Source organism: Pteropus medius, unplaced genomic scaffold (genome assembly GCF_902729225.1).
Source record: "Pteropus medius unplaced genomic scaffold, Ma_sr-lr_union100, whole genome shotgun sequence".
NCBI lineage: Eukaryota > Metazoa > Chordata > Mammalia > Chiroptera > Pteropodidae > Pteropus > Pteropus medius.
In genome coordinates, this window is record NW_024355990.1 from 886,157 (window position 1) to 897,182 (window position 11,026).

At 64.5% G+C, this 11,026-nt stretch overlaps 1 protein-coding gene across 1 annotated transcript; it reads right to left on the bottom strand.

Moving 5' to 3' along the window:
- Positions 1 to 1,421: 1,421 nt before the first annotated feature.
- Positions 1,422 to 8,995, bottom strand: SLC25A10 (solute carrier family 25 member 10). The gene is made up of 11 exons (XM_039859676.1): positions 8,765 to 8,995; positions 6,106 to 6,225; positions 5,448 to 5,562; positions 5,284 to 5,332; positions 5,033 to 5,074; positions 4,266 to 4,309; positions 4,082 to 4,152; positions 3,697 to 3,789; positions 3,301 to 3,378; positions 2,600 to 2,656; positions 1,422 to 2,504 (listed from the first exon to the last, which is right to left on the bottom strand). Exons 1-11 carry the CDS (start codon positions 8,855 to 8,857, stop codon positions 2,403 to 2,405), a joined length of 864 nt encoding a protein of 287 aa, XP_039715610.1. The 5' UTR covers positions 8,858 to 8,995; the 3' UTR covers positions 1,422 to 2,402.
- Positions 8,996 to 11,026: the final 2,031 nt, after the last annotated feature.

Below are 11,026 nucleotides of genomic sequence, written 5' to 3' on the forward strand. Positions count from 1 at the left end.
CCCCCACCCTGCCCTCAGCCTCCCGTGTCACCACATGGGCTGCCCCAGTCAATTGGCTCAGCAGGGTTCCCTCCTGGGCCTCAGGGGTTATGCTGGTCCCCGAAACCGTGCTGGCACCGGAGGGTCCACGTCCATGTCCTCCACCAGCCCGGCGGCCAGGCCCCCAGTGACCCCACAGCCCCCCAAACCCGAGCCCCGGGCCCATCACGGGGTCCTGGATCCGGCTTCATTTTTGGAACGTTCCCAGCCGATGGCCACTTCAAACCCAGCCAGACCCTGAGACTTGGATGCCACACTCGTCCACACACCAAAGAACTGTCACCCAGACATGACACCTGAATCCAGATCTGTAGCTTTGAAAATTTCGAGGACATAGGAAGGGGCTAAATTGACAAGATAAGCAATAGGACCAAGGACTTGGCTGACCCTGCAGAGGAAGCACGCTGGCTGGAGACGTGGGCTGACTTCGGTCCCAAGAAAACCAACTCTAAAGACACATAGTGGCGATTCCAGAAATCTTATGACAGGAAGATCGGCCATTAATTACTTTCTTTACACTTTCTGTACGTATAGTGAATCACTATCATAGTTTACATTTTTTAAAGGCTATTTTGAGAGGTACTGAAGTATTTATAAATGACACAATGTCTGGGGTTTGCTTCTAAATAACCCAGTGGGCAGGGAGGGGCCTGGAGGACGGAGGACGTGGCCAGCTGGGGCGGGCACATGGGTGCAGGCTGCTTGTTTTCAGGTAACTCGGGATGTTGTGGTTTTTAGTATATTTGGAACTGTGGAACCAGCACCAGTATCCAAAACTGGTTTTTTTTTTATACACTTGAAATGCTCCATGCTCCAGGACTAGGGTGTCTGGACCGGCTGCCGACAGACCATCTGTCCCACGTGTCTCTTGGCTGGGGCCGCTCCCACCTGTCCTGGGATGTCAAGACCTCAGGGCAGTACCCGCGCCGGCTCCTGCCCAGCCTGTCCGTCTGTCTGAGTCTGCAGTCCAGCAAACCAGAGCCTCCCCAGCCCCTTCCAGGCTTGCTGGACAATCGCCAGCACCCAAGAGCTCATGGCTCTGACTCAAGGGGCACCTCCCATAGCAGAAGAGGCCCCCTCCCCCCACAGAAGTCAGCCTGCTGGAAACTCTCAAACCTGGAGGGCTTTGCAGCCCTGTGCTCGTTGGAAAGGGGTCCATGGTGGCTTGGATCTGGAAGACCAACGCTGACCAGACCCCTCCCTCTGCCACAGGCTACCCTGCATATCCAGGCAGGGCTGTGGCTTCTTCCTCCTCTGGGCCCTGCCCCCCATAAACCAGAGAGCCCTCATTGTGGGGTGCAGAGGGGGTCTTGCTGCCCTCGGGCACCAAGGCGGCCTGCAGAGCAGTGAGCAGCCGGGATGCAGGGACTGGACGCAAGGACTAGACGCAGAGCAGCTCCTGTCCTTTATTAGTGTCCCTGTGGGCCGGCCCCCTACCGGGGCGAAGACACAGTCCCTAGGCTGCTCTGGCAGCAGAACCTGGCGGCGGTGTTTTGGCTGGTCAGCTGCTGGGGGCCCTGAAGGGTGATCGCTGTCCACAGAGAGAGGGGCCCCGAGGACGCGGCACAGCCCGCCTCTGCCCCGGGGGCCGGAGGGGACAGCGTGGACGGTGTGAGGGACACTCCGCTCCCTGCAGACAGCGGCGCCTCTGGCGCTGAGGTTTTTGGTGAAACTAACCCTTAGAGCAAGAGGGGGCTGGCCGGAGCGGGACGGGCCTGAGGGGCCCACAGCTCAGACCCTGCGTTCCCTGCCTCCTCCGCCACCTGCCCAGCAGCGCAGGGGCACAGCTACCTTCGAGAACGTCACAAAAGCTATGGTCCCTTTCCTAGGATAAAGTGCGCGTGCAGGCACACGCTTTGGTGGGCAATGCTGGGGGTCTGCACTCCCCCCTGCTCTGCCTCCCAGGTCCTTGAAAGAAGCTGCTGGAAGACGGTGCTGTGAGCCCTGGGCAGCTGCTCGGTGAAAGAAACGCCTCAGGGGCTGGGGAAGGGGCGGGGGACCCCAGAAAGCCTGGAGCCTGCCCCTCCCCCGCCAGGGCTGACTGCTCGGGGAGGGGAGAAGCCTGAACCTGCACGTGGAGCCCGCCCCTCCCAGTGAGGCGCAGGTGCGTGGATGGCGCCACTGGGGTGCCAGGTAGGGAGGGCCGAGGCGAAGCTACAGCGGAGGGGTGCTGGGGGGACAGCTCCTGGAAGGAGCTCCAGCCCAGGCAGGTGGGGGAGGACGGGGTGGGCGTCCTGGGCCAGGAATGGGGGGGCTGGAGCCCTGCGGGCAGGTGCTGGGCTTAGGGCAGCGCTTGGCTTGCCGGAACTCTGGAAGAACTGGCACTGGGGGCCAGCACGGCCCAGCTCGCTCCCAGGGCCCCATCAGGATGGCACTTTGATGCCAAAGTGTTTGCGAAGCTGTTCCAGAAACACGAACGTGAGCACGGTGTGGGGCATGAGACGGATGCCGGCGGGCAAGAGGCCCTGGATGGGGAAGGGGAAAAGGGAAGTGGCAAGACCTGGGAGGAACCCCGGCCCCCCGCCCCCCCAGCCCGGCCCCGCCCCCCGCCCGGCCAAACCTTGTAAAAGGCCATGGGCCCGAGTCTCGCAGTCTCCGTGGCGCAGTGGAGAACGCCCTGTGGAAAATGACAAAGAAAGCAATAAAAAAAAAAGCCGCCCCTCACTCAAGAGGCACAGAGGAACTCCCCCAGCACCGGCTGCTGGCTCTGCGCACTCACGTGGGTGTGACCCAATGGCCAGTGCAGATCACGGCCTGGAATATTCAAAGGTAAACTCAGGACAACACGTGAGCAAAGAGGTCACAGCCGTCCTGTCCGCTGACCGCCTGACCGCTGACGAGGCAAAGCCAGAACCCCTGAGGGCGCACCCAGTGGCAGGCCGACCCGCCTGGCACCCACAGCGGTGGGGGCTGCTGACCGCGGGGAGGGGTGAGAAGGGCAGGGGCAGGGCCTCGGGCGCCAGGAGGACACAGGTGCTGTGCGCACCGCGGGAGTCCCAGCGGGCGCTGGTCTCTGACTTAAAATGGCCCCTCGCCGACTTTCGCTGACTGCGGTGACCCTGCTGCCTCTGTGAACGTGTCTGAGAATCTGATTTAAAGACACGCACAGGGCCAAGGGCCGTTCGGAGGCAGCTGGGGACGGCAACTGGGAGGGATGCAGTCGCAGGCGGAAGGACAGCTGTCATCCATGTCCCCGAACAAGGACACGGGTCCACCACCCGGGTCCCCCAGCCCACGCCCGGGGCTCCGGCCCCCGCTCACCTGATACTCGCCCTTGGAGTTCATCAGACGGGTCTTCAGCACGTCCAGGGGCTGGCACAGAAACGTGGCACACCCACCCTGGGGCAGGGGACATCCCCGCGGGCCTGTCAGGCAGGGCAGGGGTGCCCCTGCACCCCTACAGGCCTGCCCCAAAGGCCCCTGGGCTGGACACCCAGGCGGCGTCCCAAGGGCTGCAGGGGGACACTAAGAACCACTCTCGCCCGGGCACCGGCCGACCTGTGAGCTTTCCCAGCCCGGCACCCACACGCACAGTCTGAGAGGGGCACCCACCAGGGCGGGCCGGCGCCTCGGCCTGCAGGGCCCGGGTCCAGCCCAGGGGCCCTCAGCTCCTGAGACCGGTCACAGACCCCCACGAGTGCCACGCCCGGCACTCACTGCGATGAAGCTGGCGATGAAGTGAGTGACGATGCCGTCAGACAGGTACCCCATGCTGAGGACGAGCTGCTTGGCCTGGTCATAGCAGGACAGCTGTGGGGGTGGCAGAGGTGGTCAGGGTGCGAGGGACGGCCCCCAGCTCCACCGAAAGCAGACGGCAGCCCACGATGACACCACCCAGATTGACAAGACACCTTTTCCGCGGTCATCTACGCAGTCAGCACTCTTGGGTGGACAGGCAAGGCCGACAGGGAGGGGCCCGAGGTCACATCCCCAGTGCTCGCCTACGGTCCGGGGCCACTGCCTTGCTCTGAGATCTCTCCGGAGGCAGGGGCAGGGCCAGGCCCCCAGGTGTCCCCCGAAAGCCCTACCCCCGCAGCCCTACCTGGCCCACGGTCACCAACATCCCTCGACTAGACGCCATGGTCGCACCCGAGAACAGCTTCTTCAGACCCTCTGCCGGAGGAAGGGGCAAGCTGGGTGCCCACCCCGACCCTCGGCCTGCGCCTGCCCCTGCCCCTCGGGCCCCTCCCCTGGGCCCTGCCACGCCAAGGGCCTGCTCCTCTCACCTTCTCGGGCCACACGGTACAGGCCGTCCAGGGCGTGCGCGTAGCTGCCAGGGACAGAATGGGCCCACGTGAGGCTCTCCCTGACCTCCGGCTCCCATGGGGACCTCCCGGGAAGAGCCACAGCCCCATTGCAGGGGCCCAGGGACAACAGCCTCCTCCAACAGCTCAGATGGTCTCCCCCCTCAGGGGGCCTCAGCACCTTTAGACCCCCTGAGTTCTACGAGAAAACACCTCCAGGTGGCTGCCAGCCCTGACGCTGGTCCCGTCGGTGGGCTGCCGTCGAGGGCGGGAGGAGGGGCTGCTGTGCCCGGTCCCTTCCCAGCCCGTCCGCTTGGTTTGCCCCCCCCACGGCTCACCCTCTGGCCAGAGGGTGGACCAGCAGCTCGTGTGGAGCCACATCCCACCTGAACTGACGCCGACACCTGGAGGTCAAGTGTGGTGCCCTCCACGACCAGAGCCTTACTGCTCCCAGAGCCTCTGAAAGGCCCAGGCCCACTCAGACTGCTGGACTGTCCCCCACAGAATGGGAGTGAGGCGTGGGCAGAGGGAAAGTGACCAGTGCCCGGTCCCTGCCATTCAGCCCCCAACACCAGATTCCCCTGGTGACCCCAGTACTGATGCACACAGTGTATGTTTCCAAAAGCTGCCAGCCAGCCACCTCGCTCCACTCTGGGTGACCCATAGGTGAGGTGACCCGCTGGCCTTCCTGGCCAGGGCCCCTGCACCCGCCAGCCCCAGCCCAGGACGGAACTCGGCCCACTACTCACTTTCGGCGCTGATCCTGGGGCAGCTTCATGTCGTTCTGCATCCTGAAACGACCACGCAGGGTCAGAGGGCAGCGGGCCCAGACACACCCCTGCAGGCCTCAGCGGCAGTGGGGACCGCCCCGCCACCCACCACAGGCTCAGCGGCACCCCGCCCAATGCTCAGGACGCCAAGCTTGGAGTGGCTTGCTCCAGGCTGAGCCCTGACCCTGTCAGGGGACAGGAAATACTCTGACCTTGGGAAAGACACTGACCTGACGTTGACCATGTCAGCGGGAGTCCCCACGAAACCTCCGATGCAACCTGGGGCAACAGACCCCGGAGCCAACATGTGACCGCTGGCGGTGCCCTCGTGGAGACACCTGTGCGCCTCCCAGCAGCCCGCCCCGATCTGGCCCCTGCCCGCCCAGCTACTCACCACTGAGGGAACCCAGCAACACCTTCTTGTAGAAGGGCAGGGGCCCCTGGCTGTCCTTGGCCACCTGGTCACGCACGGTCTCGTAGATGGCGAATCGGGTCAGGGAGTAGGTCATCTGGGGGGAGGGGCCCCATGTCAAGGGTGCAGGTGAAGGGGCGGGCTGGGCAGGACCACACCCCTAGGCCCTCCTACCCCAGCCATCCAGGTACATGGCCATCCCTTGGGGACCATGGGGACACTGAGGAACCCTCCCAAGGCCACAAAGCCAGCAAGCGGTTGAGCAGAGTCCAAAGCCCTGCACCCTACTCTCTCCCTCCCTGGGCCTCGGTTTCCCCATCTGTAAGTGAAGGTCTCGGCTGGCTGAGAGAGCAGGGCCGGCACTGGAAGGCGGAGGGCGACTCGCCCCACCCCGCCCTGCCCCGCGCCCACCCAGGGTTGCGGGTCCCAGGGACTCGGGGTTCCTTCCTCCCAAGCAGCCTTGACGAGGAGAAAGTCGCTTCAGTGCCCACGGGGTGCCCACAGCGGGCAGACGCGGCCACGTCCGGGCCTGGGGATGCCAGCCGTCCCTCCTGCCCGCCTGGGCTGCTCAGAGCGTGGGCTCTGGGGCCAGGACCTACGGGAGCTCCGCTGGGGGCCGCTGGTGGGGAACGCAAGGCACCTGTCTGCACAGGGAGGCGCTCAGGCCGCTGTAGAGCGCCAGGATGCCGTCGGAGCGCACCACCTGCAGCGCCATGCCAGTCATGCGCAGCTTCACCTCCTGCTGCGTCTGCAGGTGCACCTGTGGGCAGGGGAGGGATCACGCCTGCTCAGAGCGGCCCCCGCCCTGGGCCCCCCGCCCGCCGCCTTCACCCCCACCCCGCTGATGACCCTGCGGGCCAAGTGCTATCGCACCCCATGTGGAGACGGGGAGCAGGCGCAGGGAGGAAGAGGCCTCCTAAGGGGCCCAGCTGGGATGCCACCGCACCTGGCACCAGTCTCTGTCCCACGTTATTGTCTTACGAGGGACAATACCAGGTGCCTCGTGTGCCCGCCAGGCCCAAGAGAAATACTCTGCACACATCTCTGAGGCCTCGAGGCAGCTGCTGTGGGCAGGGGTCTTCAGCCCCATTTTATAGATGAGAAAACTGAGGCAGGACACAGCAGGGCGACTCTGGAGCCCCTCTGTTTAGCCACACCCACTTCTCAGGAGGAACAAAGTTACCCGGACGTGGAGACTGGCAGAGGCAGGTGGGAATCCACCAGGGCAAAGGCCACCTCAGACGGTCACATCCTGGCTGGGCCTGCTTGGGTAGGTTAGTGGCCTGTGCCTCAGTTTCTCCTACATGCTGTGAGGATTAAGGGGCACAGTGGGTGAACCCCATCCTGCCTCTGGCTGGCGGCTCCGGGTGGCGGGACAGCGAAGGTGGGTGCGCATGGGGGTTTCCCCATCTGTTAGTGAAGGTCTCGGCTGGCTGAGAGAGCAGGGCCAGCACTGGAAGGCAGAGGGCAGCTCGGCCCACCCCGCCCTGCCCCGCGCCCACCCAGGGTTGCGGGGTTCCTTCCTCCCAAGCAGCCTTGACGAGGAGAAAGTCGCTTCAGTGCCCACGGGGTGCCCACAGCGGGCAGACGCGGCCACGTCCGGGCCTGGGGATGCCAGCCGTCCCTCCTGCCCGCCTGGGCTGCTCAGAGCGTGCTCCCATGCCCAGCTCAGCAACACACACGCCATCCTCCTGCTGCTGAGCCACGCCAGGCAGGACAGAGGGCACGGGGCCTGGGGACAGGGACGCCACGAGGGCAGCAGCTCCCGTCCAGGCAAGAAGAGACTGTGAGGACCCAGCCAGGACATGAAGCAAAGAAAGATCACGGAGTTTTAAAATACTTTTTCCAGTGACTGTGCTGAGAAGTACAAACCGCGGCCAGGGCTCCCTTCCAAGGTGGCCGCTACACGCCAGCACAGGGCCACGTGTGCCCGGGCCAGAGGGTGGCCACGCTCCTGTGACCGCCCGCATCCCCTGACACATCCTGGCAGGATCCGGCAGCAAAGCAGCACCTTGGGGGTGGGGCAAGGGGGCAGGGACACCTGAAGGGACCTTGGACAATGGAAGAGCCGGGGAGGGCTCCGAGGGCCCTGGGAGGCTGCGCCTGCCCAGTCCGAGACCACGAGCCTGACCCTCCGGGGCCCAGGGTGGGTGGAGAGTGTGGGCACATGTGTTGGGGTCCCGAAAGCAAATAAAACAGACGTGAGGGGGGATCCTCTTTCCCCAGACCAAAAAACACCTTCCTCTTCTCTGTCACACCCTCTGGCTGGTGGCCACAGCAGAGTCAGGCCACCTCAGGCGCATCGATGGGGCCACCGGCTTCAGCTCCCTGTGTGCTAATCCTGCCTTTACTGGTGGCATTTTTCCTCACTAGAGAAGCAACCCCCTCCCTTTAGGAGAAAGGCTGCAGAAAGAAACACGCCCTCAGGCAAGGAGGGCCTGGCCAGGCTCCAGGTCAGGCCGGAGGAGCCAATCCCTCCCCCGGGACCAGTGTGGGCCAGGGGTGGCTGCCCCTTGCCCACAGGCCCCACGTGACACAGTGCAAACTCCCTGGGGCAGACTATGGTTTGTGCCTCTGGCCCTTCTATGTTCTTTGTGGAGAGACGGGGGCAGAAAATAACCCCCTTGGTTGGCCCCGGAGACAAGGGAGCTCTGTCTTATTCTGCCCCGTAAGCACTTAAAAAATACACAAAAAGACTGTGAAGGCTTCTTGCTCTGAGAAATGCTTGCCCTGATAGTGCAGGGCCTGCGTGGGGGCAGGGCCCATGGCTTCCAGGTGCCCACGCAGTCCAAGAGGAAGCCGCTTGTGTCACCCCACTCGCCCAGGCCACGTCCCTCATTCCCTCTCACTCTGCGTGTGCCAGGACCCCACTAGGCAGGGGGGAGTCTGGGTCTATGTCCTGGGTGTGCTAGAGCCGGGGCACCTGCAGAACCACCCACCAGGCAGCATGAGTGGCCTCAGAGGTGCCAGAGTAAATTGGCTTAGCGGGGTCAAGTGACAAGCCCAAGGTCACACAGGTAGTATAGCATAGGGTTTCGACCGGAACGCAGCCCGCCAAGAACCAGGAGCAGGCTGGGACGCGGGGCACCGGAGCTGCTCCACCCCGGGACTGGCAGGGCCTAGGGGACCTCCCGCCGCCCGCCTCCATGCTGGGTAGTGGGGCAGGAAAGTGAGCCGATGTCTCTGCGGCCCCCGGGCAGGGCGGGATCAGGTGCTCAGGGACCACGGGCGTGGGCGTCCTGGGTGGGCGTGGGGCCCCGGTTCCTAACCGCCGCCCGCCCGGCCCACGCCGCCCTCACCTTGAGCAGGTCCAGCGGGTGCGTGCAGCAGGCTGCCCCACACGAGGCCAGGCCCCCGAAGTACCAGCGCGAAACGCGCACCTCGGCCGCCATGCCCGGAAGCGGACGCCCAGGAGTGCCGGCGGCCCGGGCCGGATCCAGACGCGGACACTGATCCCGACCCCGACCTCGGCTCCCGCCGCCGCCCCCGCCCCGGGTTCAAAGCACGGTCCGCAACCCGCGCAGCCAACGTGCCCGCGCGGGGGGCGTGACCAGGCCCGGGGGCGTGGCCAGGCAGACCCCGCCCCGGCGCCGGGGGGCGGGCCCAGCGCCTTAAAGCGGCGGCAGCGCAAGAGCCCAGCCGGGTGGGTCCCACCGCTCGTCTCCACCCGTAGCGCGGACCCCAGGCAGCCTGCTGGGTGGGGCCCTCTCACTGGCCCTAGGAACCTGGCGTCCCTCCCCTACCCTGCGCCGGCCCACCCCCAGGCCGCCCACTCCTAGGGCACGTCCCGAAAGGTCACAAACGAGGCTTGGCGATGGAGCTCTGCCAACCCTCCCGCCTCCTGGAGGCCGGCCTCCGCAAACTCTCTGCCCCAACAGCGGACCTGAAGGATGGGCAAAGTGAAGTCCAAGTCCCCAGGACCACCTTGGGGCAGGTTCACAGGCACCCAGGGGTTCTCTGCGGGGGCAGCCTTCAATCTCAGAGGGAGCAGAGCCAGACCCCTTCCCCAGGGAAGGACCTACGCCCTGAAGTCCCAGCTCGGCCTCTGCAGCCCCTACCCCCAGGGAGAAGGGGGAGGCGCACTGGGGAAACCACTCCTGGTCCCCTGAACCTGGAGCACCCCGGATAACGACCCAGCGGTTCTCCAGCTGTGCGGGAGGCACAGGATGTGCGCGCAAACCTGCCATTTGCCTAAAGCAGCCACTTGTAGACTCAGGATCAGTGTTCTAGAACCCCAGGAGGCCTCTGACCCCGAGGTCACCAGCTGGGAAGTGGACAGCTGGCTGCAGAGATGGAGTTCAGCCCAGAAATGCAGGAGGAGGATGGGGGGAGAGGGCAGCTGTCTCATCTGAAACGGGGAAGACACCGGTGAGAAACATCTCAGATGCAAACGAGGTAAAAAACACGGCCCCGGAGCCTGGGGGCACAAGGGGGGAGGAGAGAGGCAGGAATTCTCTGGAAAAACCAGAGGGGACGGTGGGGGGCAGTGGGGAGAGGAGACCCAAGAAGCTCCAGAAGGAAATGTGAAAATGTCACCAAACATGAGGTGGTTTCCACAGTTAATACACAAGAGACTCGTGGAAGTAGCATTTGGTTTAAAAACCCAGAACTAACGGACAGCCTGCTAGGTGCAGAAGGCATGGCCCCTGGCGAGCACCCCGGGGGACCTGTCAGCCCAGCCCATCCTTGACCCACACCAGAGTCTCGTTCACAGTGAACCAGGTGTCCCAGTCCCGTCAACCTAAGGGTGATGTCATCTGCTCCTGACTACAAAGCAGTGAAGCGAAGGTGACAGACTTATGAGGTCCTGAGACTGCGTGACAACCCAGGAAGCAGAGGGGGAAGTGGGGATAACTAGACCGGGTCTTGAACCGTAGCCAGCAGGGGTGCCCCTGTGCTCCCTCTGCATGAGGGCCACCTCCCCGCCAAACTGGGAAGGGCTCGGTGGGGGCCGAGGTGCTGGACCTGCAGAGACTGTCTTAAGAAAACGCGAAGAGTGGCAGCGGAACCGCACCAACTCCCAGGGAAGAGGGCAGAGCCTGGCAGCGGGAAATGCACCGAGACCACGGGAGACCGTGGGGACAGGGACGTCCTGCCACCTGCGCGTGAGCCCAGGCTCCCGGGCGAGAGGCCTGTTCTGCGGCTCTTGCACACTTTCTGGTGCCTGGGCAGGGAGGACAAGCCACGTGGGTGGCCTGGCAGACACCAGGGTCCCTGCGACGGGGGTTTGCGGGGGAAGGAGGCACATGAGTCAGCTCCAGCTGTGTCCCATGACCATTTTCCCAGCTCGGACAAAGATGCAGAATGCTAATTCCCACCGGAATCCTGTGAGGTGCTGCATGGGCACCAGGAGGGCGACGCAAGACACGGCAGACCCACCTCCCAGGGCGGAGCCTCAGAACCAAGGTCAAGTGGGCTCCCGGAACTGGTGACCCCGGGGGCACGGCCCCTATTTGCAAGTCTGAGACGTTTGTGGGCACCTGCAGGCTGCAGCGGGTGACGGGGAGCTGGTGGTGGAGGGCCAGGACCTCCATCGGGAGCCCTGGGTCTGCTAGCACCTT